Below are 16,306 nucleotides of genomic sequence, written 5' to 3'. Positions count from 1 at the left end.
GGAGTGTCACAGACACTTTCCAAGATGGTGACCCCCTGTGACAAGTTTGAAGTCCTGGATCATTGCTGCTATTGACAAGCTGAAACTTTAGGCTGGAGTAATAAGTTCACTATATAAAATATGGCATTTTAGCCATATTAATTTTTAGGGTTTAGTTCTCCTTTAAGAAGGTGCTACTTTCAGGTTCCCCTTAGGGTGTTGCACCTACACATACAACTGACTTGCACCTAGTGAATCAGCTGTATGTGAATTTGGGTTTGATATTTTGGTGTAAAAGCATTTTTTTTAAATAGGCACCCCAGCATTTTTTTATATGGGATTGCTGTGCAAAGGGAAACCTCAGTGCTGCTGCTTATACAATACGGGTATGGCACCTGTTATCCAGAATGCTCAGGACCTGGGGTTTTCAGGATAACGGATCTTTCCGTAATTGGGATCTTCATACCTTGAATCTACTAGCAAATCCTTTAAAAGTTAAAGGGCATGTAAAGTCTAAAATAGAATATGGCTAGAAATGCTGTATTTTGTATACTAAATATAAACATGGAGTTACTGCACCACAAGCCTAATCAAACAAATAATTTATGCTTTCAAATTTGGCAACAGGGGGTCACCATCTTGTAACTTTGTTATACATCTTTGCAAGACTAAGACTGTGCACATGCTCAGTGTGGTCTGGGCTGCTTAGGGATCGTCATAAACAAAGCTGCTTGAGTTCTGCATGGCTGGGAAGTAAGGCGGGGGCTCCCCCTGCTGTTCATAAGTATGATTGTTTCCCTGCTCAGCAGTTAGGGACCGTCTGACAATTCCTATCCACAGCAGTAAATGAAGGGAGAATTTCACTGCATACAGTCAGGTTTCTTATAAAAACGGTACACATTTTTTAATTAAAGTATATTGGAGATAGGTTTCTTTTTCATTAAAGAAAGTAAAAATGGGATTTTATTTTTTTGCCTTTACATGCCCTTTAAATAAACCAAATAGGCTGGTTTTGCTTCCAATAAGGATTAATTATATCTTAGTTTGGATCAAGTACAAGCTACTGTTTTATTATTACAGAAAAAAAGGAAATCATTTTTCAAGATTTGGATTGTTTGGATAAAATGGAGTCTGTGGGAGACAGCCATTCCGTAATTCGGAGCTTTCTGGATAATGGGTTTCTGGATAAAGGATCCCATACCTGTACATGTAACAATACGTTTTAATAAATATGTCTCTTATTCTAGCTCTTGTAATCTTTTTTTTTTTCTATTTGCGTTGTAACATTAGGGGGACCAATGCATTATGGGCCAACAACGGAGTTTTCGGAGGAGAAAACTATCCTCGTGGTGCATTAAAGGGAGAAGCTTCACATCTGCACTTACATCTAAAATCTGCCAGTGTGAGGACTCTGACTTTGTCTGGTACGTCTGCTGCTGCCACTTTTTAATAGGCGTAGGGAAACTCATTCTCAGAATTACATGACAGCTGGCAGGACTAAAACTAGAATCTTCCAGGATTATTGGCATACAGTACTTTACAAGGCTATATAACTTTGGGGCTGACATAGAATCCATAGGAAATGTTAATAGCATTGTTGGAAAATAAGCTTTATTGTGATTAGGCTATTGTTAAGCCTTATGATATGACCAACACTCTGGCCATTGTATAATATTCTTTATAATGTTTGTTGGTCCCGCAGTACTCTGTGGCTGGCAGCTTGTCTATATATCATACATACAGGCTGCAATAATGAGGATCCTGTATGCTTTCTCCTGTACATATTGCTGCTCAGCTCTGTGTATACTGTCTATACTGAGACTCTGTATTAATAAAATGAGGGTAAAAAGTGGGTACATTTTACTGGGAGCAGCTTCACCGTATCAAACGTATTTCTCTTTCAGTGATTACGGATATGAACAAGAGACACTTCAGAGATCCCAATCCAACAAATGTTTCGCTGATTTCTGGTTTAACCCAGAGTCTCCACCTGATGATTGTGCTACAGGTCAAACCTATACAAGTACCACTGGGTGAGTCTTTGAAATGAGGCAAGAAAAGAAGCAATAAACAATAAGCTTTTCAGAACAATCTGGGGTTGATTTATTAACATTCACACAGCACACAGTCCACAGAGGACAGCCTTGCAGCACTGGAGTTCCATGTTTGAGACCAACCAGGAATTTGTATTTTCTCCCTATACATGGGGTTTTTTTTCTGGCTACTCTAGTGTCCTCTCACACCCTAAATAAATACAGGCAGGTTACCAAAACTGGACCTAGTTTTTTATCTGAATGTAATAGGGAATTTAGATTGTAATCTCCACTGGAACAGTGATGTGAATGATGTATAGTATTTCTAAAGGTCTTTGTAACATGTCAGCAAAATATCACACTCATAATAAGAACAATGCATTGGTAGAAACCAATCCAGCAGGCTTGGATATCTGTGGGACACATTGAATATATAACATATATAACATTGAATCCAGTTATTATTTAGTCTAAAATGAATACTTTTGAGAATTTTCTTAACATGCTGAATATGAAGCAGTACCTTTATAGACAGAGTTTTCTAGCTGTTAGCAGATTTCTATTTCTAATATTGTCTCTGATAGTCAGAGCACAAGGCCAGGAGGGTGCTTGGGAGTAGGAACAGAAATGTCTCAGTATTTGCTGATAATACTTAACTGGGTTCCAGGTTTAGTGCATGGTCATATCTGCTACACAGACACTTGATATATGGGACAGTAAAATAAAAATAATGAGGTCCAGCATAAATAATTGAAGATATTTGTATGTATTGCTGTTGATAATACCATCAAGATGTAGGTTGGAGCTTTGTTGTTTGCTTATAACATATGAACCAACAGCAGCCAGTGTCTAGAAATTATATAAATCAGCACAAATATAAAACACACACATACAAGTGTAGGATGAGATTTGCCTCCACCAAGCTCCCATAAATGTAACCTTCCTTCCACTGATGTCTACTCTATATCTGTCTGTTGAACATTAGAGAACAAGGGTATGAAATAATGCAGAAAATGTGAATTATGCTGCGTCCCCTTGTTTCCAAAAGGAGGCTGTTGATGACTGTAGTTGACATGGCTGACCACAGCTTGGATTTCAGAAATATCATGCAGATACTATCAATATCTAATGTTTATTACATAGTCAAATCTTTTACAGATGAGCGTTTTTACCTGCGGTCCCCTGCGTTCCAGTTTCATGCGTTCAGCGCAGGAGTAGATGCACTGAATTCTTTTCAATGTGGCTTTAATCACACAGGGGCATGTAAGCTGTTGAATTTTTCCTGCGTTCGGCGCTTAGACATGTCTGTGTGAGTACAGCCACATTGAAAAGAATTCAGTGCGTCTACGCCTGCTCTCCCCTGCGGCTGAACGCAAGAAACCGGAACGCAGAGGAGCGCAGGTAAAAACGCTCGTCTGTAAGAGCCCTTAGCAAGGGCATTTTCTGGCCAAGGGGTTCTTCTCTGAGACTGTGGGTCGGGGTAAATGCCTTCTCTGCACTTCTCTGGCAGATATAGTCTGATTGCTCATCCATATGGCACTGATCCACTCATCTGGCCAGTCACCCAAATAAGGAGATTTTAGAAGAGAAGGCAGGTAAAAGTAACCGCTCTGACTCACAATTCCAGAATGTAAATCAGACGGCCCGTAGAAACATTGTAAGCTTATGATGAGGGTGATTGCGCCCCAATGCGTTAAGCAAACCATGCTGCGTGTCTTGGATGAATAAAGATTTCTGATTTCTGAAGGCAGTCCAGTGCGCAGAACTTCGTTCTTCTTTCTAGATTTTGGAAGAGACTTGATATATTTGGTAGCTGCAGTTGCCCTATTGCTGGGTCCATGCAAAAATAGCAGATCAGATTTTCAGGCTGAGGTGGCTGACTATGCTCAAGTGGGATTGCAGGTCTTCAAGAAAAACACAGCGAATCTTTTTTGACTAAGTTTTGACTTATTTCTACAGATAGATTGCAGGATATTATCTGAGGGGCTTATAGTTGCATGAATGGTCAGTTAACAAGACTATGTTAGTGTATGTGTGGCCTTATAATCCTTAAATAGGCAATATTTAGCATTTTAGAGAGCTCAGTTACTAAGAGAGTTCAAAACACAAATATTGGCCCAGAATCCCAGCAGGATTGCTCCTATCAAAGTCAGGTACAACATTTTGCCAACAGATACCAGAGGCACAAAGATCCAGTTAATTAATTGCAAATGGGTGTAACTTTAGCCTGCATGGTATGGTTTGGGGGAGACATGAGTGTTTTGTTCACATACCCACCATTCCATTGAGTGTGAATCAGCTGGAGCAAAATGGAGTTCCCTGTACCTGGTCAAGCTAGGTCATCGAGCAGCAAAGAGAGTTAAAGGGCATGTAAAGTCTAAAATAGAATAAGGCTAGAAATGCTGTATTTTGTATACTAAATATAAACATGAACAAGCCGAATCAAACAATTTATGCTTTCAAAGTTGGCTACAGGGGGTCACCATCTTGTAACTTTGTTAAACATCTTTGCAAGACTAAGACTGTGCACATGCTCAGTGTGGTCTGGGCTGCTTAGGGATCGTCATAAACAAAGCTGCTTGAGTTCTGCATGGCTGGGAAGTAAGGCGGGGGCTCCCCCTGCTGTTCATAAGTATGATTGTTTCCCTGCTCAGCAGTTAGGGACCATCTGACAATTCCTATCCACAGCAGTAAATGAAGGGAGAATTTCACTGCATACAGTCAGGTTTCTTATAAAAACGGTACAGATTTTTTAATTGAAGTATATTGGAGATAGGTTTCTTTTTCATTATAGAAAGTAAAAATGGGATTTTATTTTTTTGCCTTTACATGCTCTTTAAACACATGTCAAAATCTCCTGCCTGTCCAATCCCCAATGCCTGTGGGACTCTAAAATCTTTCCACCCTTAACTCAAGCCTTTATACCAGTGCCTGTACATGCCAGAGAGACTCTGATAGACAAACGTGTAGCCTGAATATTTTTCTTTAACATGCTTTCCTTCAGGCTCACTGTCAGTGTTGCATATGCTGAATAGAAATGTAACCCTTATTAGAATATCTCCTTTAAATTAAACAAGTGTTAATTAAATTCAGGGCTTGTACTTTCCAGAGAAGCTCAAATGAAATCATAAAACTCCTGGAGCATGGAAACCAACGGAGGAGAAACAGCTCATTCCATTAGAATAAACAGTGCAGCCCTGTAGAAAATAATTGACTGCTTTCCATTTTAGGCCCACGCAATTTAAAAGTCATGTAGTTATTTACAAATACAAGAGCATTTAGCAGAGTAAAACCATGAACTGATGAGGGGGGACTTGCTTGGTTGGTGTCTCAGTGTGTGATTTACTATCAAACTATTTTTACTGTCAAATCAGTTGTGAGTTTTCTCCAAAAGTAAAGACCAAAATTATGATTAAAAATTCAAATCAATTATTAGGACATACAGATGACTGTCTAACGTGTTTCGTGCCTGCTGGGGCACTTACTCATAGGCCTATGAGTAAGTGCCCCAGCAGGCACAAAATGCGTTAGGCGGTCAATTGTATGTCCTAATATATTATTTGAAATTTTCATCATAATTTTGGTCTTTACTTTTGGAGAAAACTCACAACTTTTTGCTGTTTTGGATTTTTGCACCCATGGACTGGGGTGGACTGTGAATACTTTTCTCTCTACAATAATTGTTTTGAATACTTTTTCCTTTCATTAATAATGGTACTATAATACACAAAAGCCATGAATATCTTGTAAATGATATCCTTATAAACGGTGAGTTCTGATGTCATCAGTTATAAACGGTGAGTTCTGATGTCATTTCTGTCACATGACTCACTGAAAAGTGTGTATTATAATAAATAAAGTACACCCTATTGCAAAATATGAGGATATTAGAAGTTACCTTGGAGTTCCATGACCTTTGGCCTCGTGTTTTTATGTGGTCATGAAACTCCTCGGTAACTTATAATATCCTTATATTTTACAAGAGGGGGTACTTTATTCACTATATTATTGGCACTGCGCACCAATTTCTCTAACATTTTAAATATATTTCTCTGATTGTGTATGGGACTGAGCTGTGACTTTCTCTCTCCATACCATCCTCCTAACAGACACAAGCCTTTCTCTGCTGTGGCTCCTGCATTATAGACATTATATTGTGGGAGCTAACATCGGGCAGGGTGCAAAATGCGAAAACTATAGTCTACTGTCTCAATATGAATGCAGTCCATATGACTAACACCAAATACATAAATAAATATAATTAATGTCTTTCATTTTAAGCTTGCTATTGCTAATAACTCTTTTATATTCTATCTCAAATGTAGGTATAGAAAGCTTGTATCCAATGTATGTGAAGGTGGCGTTGACCTTCAAGAAAATTTAGTTCGGTATCCCTGTCCTCTGCTTGCTCCAAAGGGTCTGCGCATCACTATTAAGGGAGACTCCATCGCGGTGAAGCCTGGAGAGGAGATTACATTTATTATTCAACAGGATCAGGTATTCCATAATTCTATTATATATTTAAAACTTTACGGTTGTGCATAATCCATTAAGGAAGTGTTAATATTTGGGTTTAAAGATCTGGGGGGGCATTTATCAGTTCCCCAGAGGCAGCATCTATGGGCCGTGTGTGCAGGGCAGATTTTGCAGCCCTTCTTTGCACTTTGAGGCCTGACCTTCCATTCACTAATGAATAGTGATGGGCAAATCTGTCCGGTTTCAATCTCCGAAAAAATTTGCGAAACTCTGAAAAAATTTGCGAAAGGGTGAAAAAAATTTGTGAAACCCGTTGAAGTCAATTTTTGTCCAAATGCATTAAAGCAGTGGTCCACAATATTTTTTGGGCCAGGGAAAAATTTGTGCAAGGACCGGGGGTTGGTAGGGGTCAGGGGGGCCAGCGGCAACTGCGCAACCAATTTGGCGCGCCAACGTTAATTACGGTCTAAGCTCGGCAGCCCAGTTCAGGACTGTCCACGGCAAGGTTCTGGGCCGCAGCCTTGTGATTGGGGACCCCTGCATTAAATTCAATTGGCGTCAAAATAATTTTGATGCATGACAATTTTTACACAAGAGGCTTTTTTGTCGCAGCAAATTTTTCCGCCAGTGGATTTTCACAGCAGTTTCGCAAAACTATTTGCGAAATGCAGAAATTCCAGTGAATCCATGCCTGGTGAATAAATTCGCCCATCACTACTAATGAGGCTTCTTGTGATTTATACACTACCTATTAATAAAAAGATGTCTACATTAGACGGGACTATAGCAAATCAGTATTGATGCTTGAAATAATCCAAGTTTTCAGTCTGGAAATTGTAGGAGGTATACTAAGGGGAAAATATCTTTTTGGTTCCAGTATACCCAACCATTGACCATCCTTTAGCTGTTAAACTATATTTCCCAGCATTCCCAACAGCTAATGGTGGGGCGCAGGTATAACCAAAAATATCTAACAAATGCTTCACATATCAATATATTCTTTGAAAACATTTGTTCTTACTAGTGGCGTAACTTGATATTATTGGACCCCACAGCAGATTATTTTTAATGTCCCCAGGTTAACCAGTTTTTTTATTTAAATTGTATTTGAATTAGGACCTCATGGGGTCTCTATAGCCAGGCGGGGCAGACCCATTCTCTGAACGACCCCGAGCGGCACTGTGCATGCGCATGGTGATGTGTGGATAAAAATGCCTTTATTAGAACATTTGGCAGGACCTGGATAAGCGACGTTTCAGGCTACACAGAGCCTTTTTTCAAGCTTGAAAAAAAGGCTCTGTGTAGCCTGAAACGTCGCTTATCCAGGTCCTGCCAAATGTTCTAATAAAGGCATTTTTATCTACAAAAATCTCCCTGTTTTGGTGCTGTACGTCAATCAAATACTTTGAAAAGGATTGGAAGGTGGCCAGTCAGGGTACGTGCACCAGGCTCTATTAATTGACAAAGTTTGGGAGCTGATTCTACTATACAAGGATGGTGATGTGTGTGTATGAGCGCCTCCATGTGTGCGCGCAAGAGGCGCATCGGAGTAGGGGGGCTGGGGGTCCCTGGACAGCAGTCCCGGTGGGCCCCAAGCCCATCAGTCCGACCCTGCCTATAGCTCCTGGGCCCCCCTGCAGTCTCAGAGTCTGCTTCCTCTATAGTTAAGCCCCTGGTTCTGACAAGAGGCCCCTTGGCATGTATCCTGCCCCACTATAGAAGCAGCCCTGAACCCCCGATGATAAGTGGTCGTACAGTAGTGTTGGTAGTTTACTATGTTCCCAGCATCATTTGCTAGCCTTTGTTACAGGGGGATATGCTGAATACCAAGTACCAAGTGGACCTCGGGGGTGGAGTCAAAGTCAATCTCTCACTGACAAATGAGCCCATACAGCATCGCTATGAACGTCCTGGGATCTACAGGGTATCTGCTCATGCAGAGAATATCGCCGGGCAGGACGAGGCCGTGATCTACGTGCAGGTTAACCGTAAGCATTGCCTTCTCTTCCTTTTGTACGAATGCAAATCCACTAACGGTCATTTATTTCGCCCTTCCCAGAATTCCATTTCAGAACTGTCTTTTATAAAATGGAATATCACAAAAAAAAAAGGGGAGACAACTACACAGTAAGAGGGATGGTTACAATAATTTAGCCATCAGTTGAATATCCCTGTCATTTGCTGCATTTAAAGGGCATGTAAAGTCTAAAATAGAATAAGGCTAGAAATGCTGTATTTTGTATACTAAACATAAACATGAACTTACTGCACCACAAGCCTAATCAAACAATTTATTTATGCTTTCAAAGTTGGCTACAGGGGGTCACCATCTTGTTACTTTGTTAAACATCTTTGCAAGACTAAGACTGTGCACATGCTCAGTGCGGTCTGGGCTGCTTAGGGATCATCATAAACAAAGCTGCTTGAGTTCTGCATGGCTGGGAAGTAAGGCGGGGGCTCCCCCTGCTGTTCCTAAGTATGATTGTTTCCCTGCTCAGCAGTTAGGGACCATCTGACAATTCCTATCCACAGCAGTAAATGAAGGGAGAATTTCACTGCATACAGTCAGGTTTCTTAGAAAAACTGTACACAATTTTCAATTGAAGTATATTGGAGATAGGTTTTTTTTTCATTAAAGAAAGTAAAAACGGGATTTTATTGTATTGCCTTTACATGCCCTTTAAACAGGGGGAAAATCATTTTATCCTCCTTGGAACCCATAAATTAGTCAAATATCCACACGATAATTATTTTGTATACATACATTTGACTAATTTCTAATCTAACCTAATTATTTTATAGGTATCTTTGTCAGGAAATTGTTTCCAAGTGCTGCTCATTCCTCCTTTAGCTCAGGCCACCCAAATTTTATAATTCTGTGTTTCGGGCACTTGGCTACTGGGCACCAGGGAGCACAGGGTATTTGTGGGTTAGTCATGTAAAATATAAAACTTCAAAGTAGTCAGGCATTAAGAGGGTTATTTATCAAAGTCCAAAATTTATCTCAATATTTTCTGAAAAAAATTCCGACCAAATCCGCACAGGATTTTTGGGATTATTTATCAATACACTTTCAAGAAAATTTTGTTTGCGTGAAAAAATACGGAAAAACCCCCTTAAACTATTACTTTGTTGACAGCTCTGTAGATGGCAGATTAAAGTGTTTATGTATTCATGGAAAACCTCTGGCAACTAGGGAATATGAGAATAAAACATTAGCCTCTTAACACTCACTGGTGGGGGGTTACTTAAAGGAGAACTAAACCCTAAAATGAATATGGCTTAAAATGCCATATTTTATAAAATGAACTTATTGCATCAGCCTAAAGTTTCAGCTTGTCAATAGCAGCAATGATCCAGGACTTCAAACTTGTCACAGGGGGTCACCATCTTGGAAAGTGTCTGTGACACTCACATGCTCAGTGGGCTCTGAGCAGCTGTTGAGAAGCTAAGCTTAGGGCTCGTCACTAATTATCCAGCAGAAAATGAGCTTCCCCTGTAATATAAGCTGATGCTACAGGTTTGTTGATTATTAAATTCTGATGCTAATTGCACTGGTTTCTGTGCTGCCATGTAGTAATTATCTGTATTAATTACTAATCAGCCTTATATTGTGACATTTCTATTCTATGTGTACTGTATATTGTGAGTGGGTCCCTAAGCTCAGTAAGTGACAGCAGCACAGAGCATGTGCAGTGAATCAGCAGAAAAGAAGATGGGGAGCTACTGGGGCATCTTTGGAGACACAGATCTTTACTGCTAAAGGGCTGTGGCTGCCTTAGGTTGGTACAGAAACAGAAAATATAATGTAAACATTTCTACCTACTTCTTTAGTTAAGCTTTAATTCTCCTTTAAAGCAACCCGCACTCTTACTTTTGTATAATGGTTCATCCTATATAGTCAGATAAACTTGTCAACCATCACTCTGTCCTAAAAGCAAACATGCCACATGTTCCTGTTCCTCATCTGTTTGATCCCCTTAACCCAGGGGTCCCCAACCGTTTTCAACCGTGAGCCACATGTGTTGGGGAGCAACACATGCATGAAAAATTTTTTCTGGGTGGTGCCAAATAAGGGTTCTGATTGGCTATTGGTGGCCCGTATGTGGACTGGTCGCCTACAGGAGGCTCTGTTTAGCAGTACATCTGTTTTTTATGCACCAAAACTTGCCGCCAAACCTGAAATTCAGAAATAAGCACCTGTTTTGAGGCCACTGAGAGCAACATCCAAGTGGTTGGGGAGCAACATGTTGCTCACGAGCTACTGGTTAGGGATCACTGCCCTAACCCCTTGCTTGCTAGTGTAGAGCTCAGCGTAGGACCCTGACCCCTGAGTTTAAGGTCCTTGATGTGTGCACTGCAAACCAGTACCTGGTAGGTAGTGTCTCCTATTGGGTAGTCACTCAAAGCCCTAGTTGTTCTCTTTACCTTACAAAAGGGCACTAAAATACATTTATGGTAGAAATAAAACGGGGGTCTCCTGTGCTAATCATAACAGCAATTTAAGGAGAGCTTTAATTGTAAAGAGTGTCAAACTTACAAGACTTGTAAAGAAAACCTGAGCTTAGTTGCAAGTCATACTCGCAGTCACATGAGAGATTGTCCTCTTTTATAGGCAGTAATTCAAGCAATGCTGCTTATGGAAATATTTGATTAGACAGTAGACTTAAAATATCATGGTTGTAGTCCGACTCAATTCAGATTAATTCTAATAAAATATACAAAATAAATTGTCACAAAAAAAAAAAGACTTTTGCTAACACAACTGCTCCTTCTCTAAAATTGAGCTCCTGTCTGTGTTACCAAACGTATTGAATAATTTCTTATATTCAAGTACAACAACCTACAGTCTGGCAGCTTGTGAGTTATAATATGAATTTATTCTACAACCGGCCAAATAAAGATCTGGAATGTGTTTCTGTGTTGGCTGTACCATTAGAGAGTTTTGCCAATGAATTAATCCAAGAATACACACACAAGGACATTAAATCAAAGCATATGGTAAGATAATACTAAATACATGTACCAATGTATAAGCAGTTTTTTTTTTAATATCTTTATGCTCATAAGATTTGGGCTGTGAAATAGAAACTGTTGGAGTTTGGACTCAAATAAGGGCTTGCTCAAAAAAAGAAAAAATTCTATGTCAATAATTTGCCAGCTTTGATTATGTTCAAGCATTGCTTAATAGTGATGTATATAAGCTTATAGCACCACCTGCTCTTCATTCTGTCCAACTGGCTATATTCGGAAGAAAATTAAGTTAGACAGAAAAGGAACGTGCAACAAATGAGTTAAGCATATAATTTGCTATTATGGTATATTTATTATGCTTCTATAATGGTTCTCATATAGGGGCAGATTTACTAAAGGGGTGAAGTGACTAACATTGGCGATGATTCACCAGCGTTACCACTTTCAGGCACTTCGCCGATTTACTAACGGGCGCATGTGTAGCTTCGCTAGTGAAAGAGACAGACGCTAGTGCTCATTCGTACTCACAGGCGAACTTTCACTCTGGCGAATGGACGTTACTCCGCAAATTCACTAAGATGTGGATTTTACTGAACGTTATATCTTTCGCCAGACTTTCCTTCGCCATCTCAGACCAGGTGAAGTGCACTGGAGTGCATAGATCTTCCTTAATCTTCTGTTACTTACATCATATTTTTAGTGGAAAAAGTTTCTAAGTCCAAAAAAACGCTGGCGTCTTTTCCTTTTTTCATAGTGATAGGCTGCAAAAGTCCTTAAAAATTTTTGTTGGGTAACCGGGTTCCCCCCTACATTTTCTAACATATGGAACATAAACAATACAGTGGGCTCATGTGTAGGGCATTATAACAACTCTATTTTCTTTATTAAGGTTCCCTGGACTTGAGTAATGTAATGTATTTTCTGCAATATATACATTGCTGCAACATTACAAAGTTGCACTAGGCATAATTGAACGCTAGCGCATCTTCGCTTTGATTTGCGAAGTAATTCTAGCGAAAATTCGCCAGCGTTCGGTGCTGGACGCAACTTTGCATATTAGTAAATTAGCATTTGGCAAATTTTCGCACTTAGTAAATTTACCCCATAGTATTCTTCTGTATAGGGTATCCAACCCTGTGATTTATAACATAGTGCAAAGCCTTGATTCGCCAGGCAGGTTTCTATTTATTGTTTTTGTTCTGTTTATTTCAGTTTAACAAGAAAGAGACATTTGCCAGAATGTACTCAGCTCAGACTATTAAATGGAGACTGTTTGGGTGCCCATCATATAATTTTGTTTTTCCTATTGATTTTTAATGACAGTGACTAATCTTTCATCTGGCCTGAGCCAAGAAAATAGATCTCTAGTCCTGGAATTTTCCTAAATGAGATCCGCACATGTCACATATTGAAGCAAAGCAATGGGCTGAAGATTCCCTCCTTTGATACATGATTCCCCAATAGAGTATTCCTCCATTGTAAAGAGTGCTGTTAACAGGAAAAGTGTTTCCAGGCCTAAAATTCCAAGACACACATCCATGGTCATTTGCCCTTGGGATCAGTGAGCTCTTGAATAGGAAATGTATTTTCTACTTTTTTTTAAAACTGTTAGCTTTACCAATGACTACATGTTGCCAGCATGTACTGGGTACTTAAAAGGCATGTAAAGGCAAAAAAATAAAATCCCATTTTTACTTTCTTTAATGAAAAAGAAACCTATCTCCAATATACTTTAATTAAAAAATGTGTACCGTTTTTATAAGAAACCTGACTGTATGGAGTGAAATTCTCCCTTCATTTACTGCTGTGGATAGGAATTGTCAGACGGTCCCTAACTGCTGAGCAGGGAAACAATCATACTTATGAACAGCAGGGGGAGCCCCCGCCTTACTTCCCAGCCATGCAGAACTCAAGCAGCTTTGTTTATGACGATCCCTAAGCAGCCCAGACCACACTGAGCATGTGCACAGTCTTAGTCTTGCAAAGATGTATAACAAAGTTACAAGATGGTGACCCCCTGTAGCCAACTTTGAAAGCATAAATTATTTGTTTGATTAGGCTTGTGGTGCAGTAAGTTCATGTTTATATTTAGTATACAAAATACAGCATTTCTAGCCTTATTCTATTTTAGACTTTACATGCCCTTTAAGGTAATACCCACTGCATAAACCTTCTTTAAGGTCTGACACACTCACAATGTGTATGCCAAAATGAATTGGCTGAATTTGAGGCTTTATTCTGCATATTGCCTCTGCCAAAGCTATTGCTGAAAATGAGCTGTTTCCTACAGTATTTTGTTAGAATCCTGGTTTATATAGTAATGTCTCTGCAATGGCTCTATATATATAGTAATGCCTCTGCAACAACCGCAGGAAGCCATGTTATTCATGAGGTGGTTGTGTGTGTGTCCTGCAAATCTGAGCTACTAATTGATCCATCCAGTGTGTAATATATAAACTTGCTTGAAGTGAATGGTGCATTTAACTTACTGCAGAATTTATAATAGGTGTAAGTAATGTGAATAAAAGCTATAGCAAAAAAATTTAATTTCCAGCGCCTGCTCATAAATTGATACTGAATCTTCTGACATTATAATTCTTCCTGGCTCTGCAGTTATATTTCAAGACTATTTTTTATGCTGAACACAGATCTGAAAATGCTTCATGCAGAGTATGTTTCCTGCTCATTTTTGTCAGGATCAAATTATACCCTTATAGCAAACCTTTAAAATAAGTGAATGTAAAACTGGTCAGTTTCTGACCAGTCTGACCACCAAGTAGTCAAGGAAGTTGTCAGGAGAAAGAAAGAGGCTGCTCTGATGTTCTTCTGCTTAGGAAAAAGATTAGAAACCTCTCTCACATCTTTCCTAAGCAGAAGAACATCAGTGCAGGCTCTTTTTTCTCCTGACAACTTCCTTGACTACTTGCTGGTCAGAATAGTGGGAAAATGACCAGCAGGTGGTGCTGTTGCAACAAAAGTATTTTTTATTAACAGTACATGTATCCCTTAATATCTTGGAATAAAAACTAAATAAATAATGAAGGTACTTTGCAAAATGTCTTAGAATAGCACTCTCATCAGTTTTACATTCACCTATTTTAAAGGTTTACTTATACTTTAAGGGGTCATTTAGGAAGCCCATGGGTGCTAGAGCACTACCAGGGCCTGATGGCTGTTGAGGACCAAGGATGCAACTATAGCACAGGCAGAAATAGTCCAATATGCAGTATTCAAAGGTTTAAAGTGTTTCAAGGTCAAAATCCAGGCAAAAGTCAGGGCAGGCAGCAATTGAAGCAGAAGGGTCAGGAACCAGGAATCAGGTTAGTAAAGGAATTAAAGTAAAGGAACTCACTGAGCATTGAACTCAGTTCCTCAGCATCTATTTATTTAGAATTTTCATTACAAAGAACATGATGACGTCACGTGGCGGTGCATCACTGCGTACTGATGTAGCTATGCATCTATGGGTGCCTCCATCTTAGACATGAAGTAGTGTTCCACAACAGAGCACCCCTAATAAATATACCCCTTTGTTCTCATTTATGGAGCACTCTTTGTAAAAATCCAGAGCTGTGGCGGATTACATCTGTTTTTATTTGTACTTTGCACAATGGATTTATGGGTTTAGAGTAAATCAGCAGGTAATTCTTTAAAACAGTTTCAATTACATTTTCCAATTTCTATTTCTCTTAACAAACAACATCAAAAATATGCTCCATTTATACTGAAGACTGTCTTGGCCTTGAAGCACACATGACTTAAAGGGGAACGATCTCGAAAATGAAAATTTAATATAAGCTTTAGCATACTGAAATGAGAAACTTTCTAAATACAATTAATTAAAGATTCTGTACTGTTTCTGAAATAATCGCGTTTATCTTCACTATTCCTCTCTCAGCATCTGTTTCTCTTCATTCTCTCTTCATTCAGGAGTTGGGTGTCAGATGAATGATCCAATATATCTTATAGGGGGCTCGTTTTGCCTAGAAGATGTATTAGAGCTCATTCTATTAAAATCACCAGACATCATGTCTCTCTACATGCAGGATTTGTGCAAAGGCCAGGTATTTTGTTTGTACTGGAATCAGTTATAATCGCAAGCTCTAATACATCTGTTAGGATAGGAGCCCCCCTATAAGATATATTGGATCATTTATCTGACACCCAACTCCTGAGTGAAGACAGAATGAAGAGAAACAGATGCTGAGAGAGGAATAGTGAAGATAAACTTGATTATTTTTAGGGATACACCAAATCCAGGATTCGGCCAGGATTCGGCCTTTTTCAGCAGGATTCGGATTCGGCTGAATCCTTGTGCCTAGCCGAACCAAATCCAAATCCTAATTTGCATATGTAAATATGGGACGGGTAGGGAAATCATGTGATTTTTCGTCACAAAAGTAGGATTTTTCCACTTTTTCCTTTTCTGCCCCTAATTTGCATATGCAAATTAGGGTTCGGATTCTGTTCGGTATTCGCCCGAATCTTTCACCAAGGATTCGGGGATCTGGCCGAATCCCAAGTAGTGGATTCGGTGCATCCCTAATTATTTTTAATTTATTGCATTTAGAAAGTTTCTTACTTCAGTATGAGGACACTTATTTTCAATTTTCATTCATTTTGATGTAAACAACAGTCCGGTGATGGGGTATCTATCTGTACATGTCCTCATATGTATAAATGTCATATGCTCGAAATCCATGGGTTGGATGCTTTAAAGCAATATACGACTAGCTGATAATTCCAGAATAAAGCAAAATGTTATAACCATTTGTTCATGTTCTTTTTCATTTCGGAGAACGTAATCTGAGTATTATTTGTACTTTAACTGTGAACTTGGATTC

At 39.2% G+C, this 16,306-nt stretch overlaps 1 protein-coding gene across 2 annotated transcripts in view; it reads left to right on the top strand.

Moving 5' to 3' along the window:
* Nucleotides 1-16,306, top strand: part of sorcs2.S (sortilin-related VPS10 domain containing receptor 2 S homeolog) — a 594,893-nt gene that overhangs the window by 558,083 nt on the left and 20,504 nt on the right. For both annotated transcript variants that reach the window (XM_041579391.1, XM_041579390.1), the window contains exons 16-19: nt 1,270-1,403; nt 1,884-2,012; nt 6,338-6,509; nt 8,299-8,476. In XM_041579391.1, the coding sequence (XP_041435325.1) occupies nt 1,270-1,403; nt 1,884-2,012; nt 6,338-6,509; nt 8,299-8,476 (613 nt within the window). The remainder of the gene's footprint in view (nt 1-1,269; nt 1,404-1,883; nt 2,013-6,337; nt 6,510-8,298; nt 8,477-16,306) is intronic.

Source organism: Xenopus laevis, chromosome 1S, assembly GCF_017654675.1.
Source record: "Xenopus laevis strain J_2021 chromosome 1S, Xenopus_laevis_v10.1, whole genome shotgun sequence".
NCBI classification, from domain to species: Eukaryota; Metazoa; Chordata; class Amphibia; order Anura; family Pipidae; genus Xenopus; species Xenopus laevis.
The sequence above is the reverse complement of the archived record's forward strand: the minus strand, read 5'-3'. Positions and strand labels throughout refer to the sequence as shown.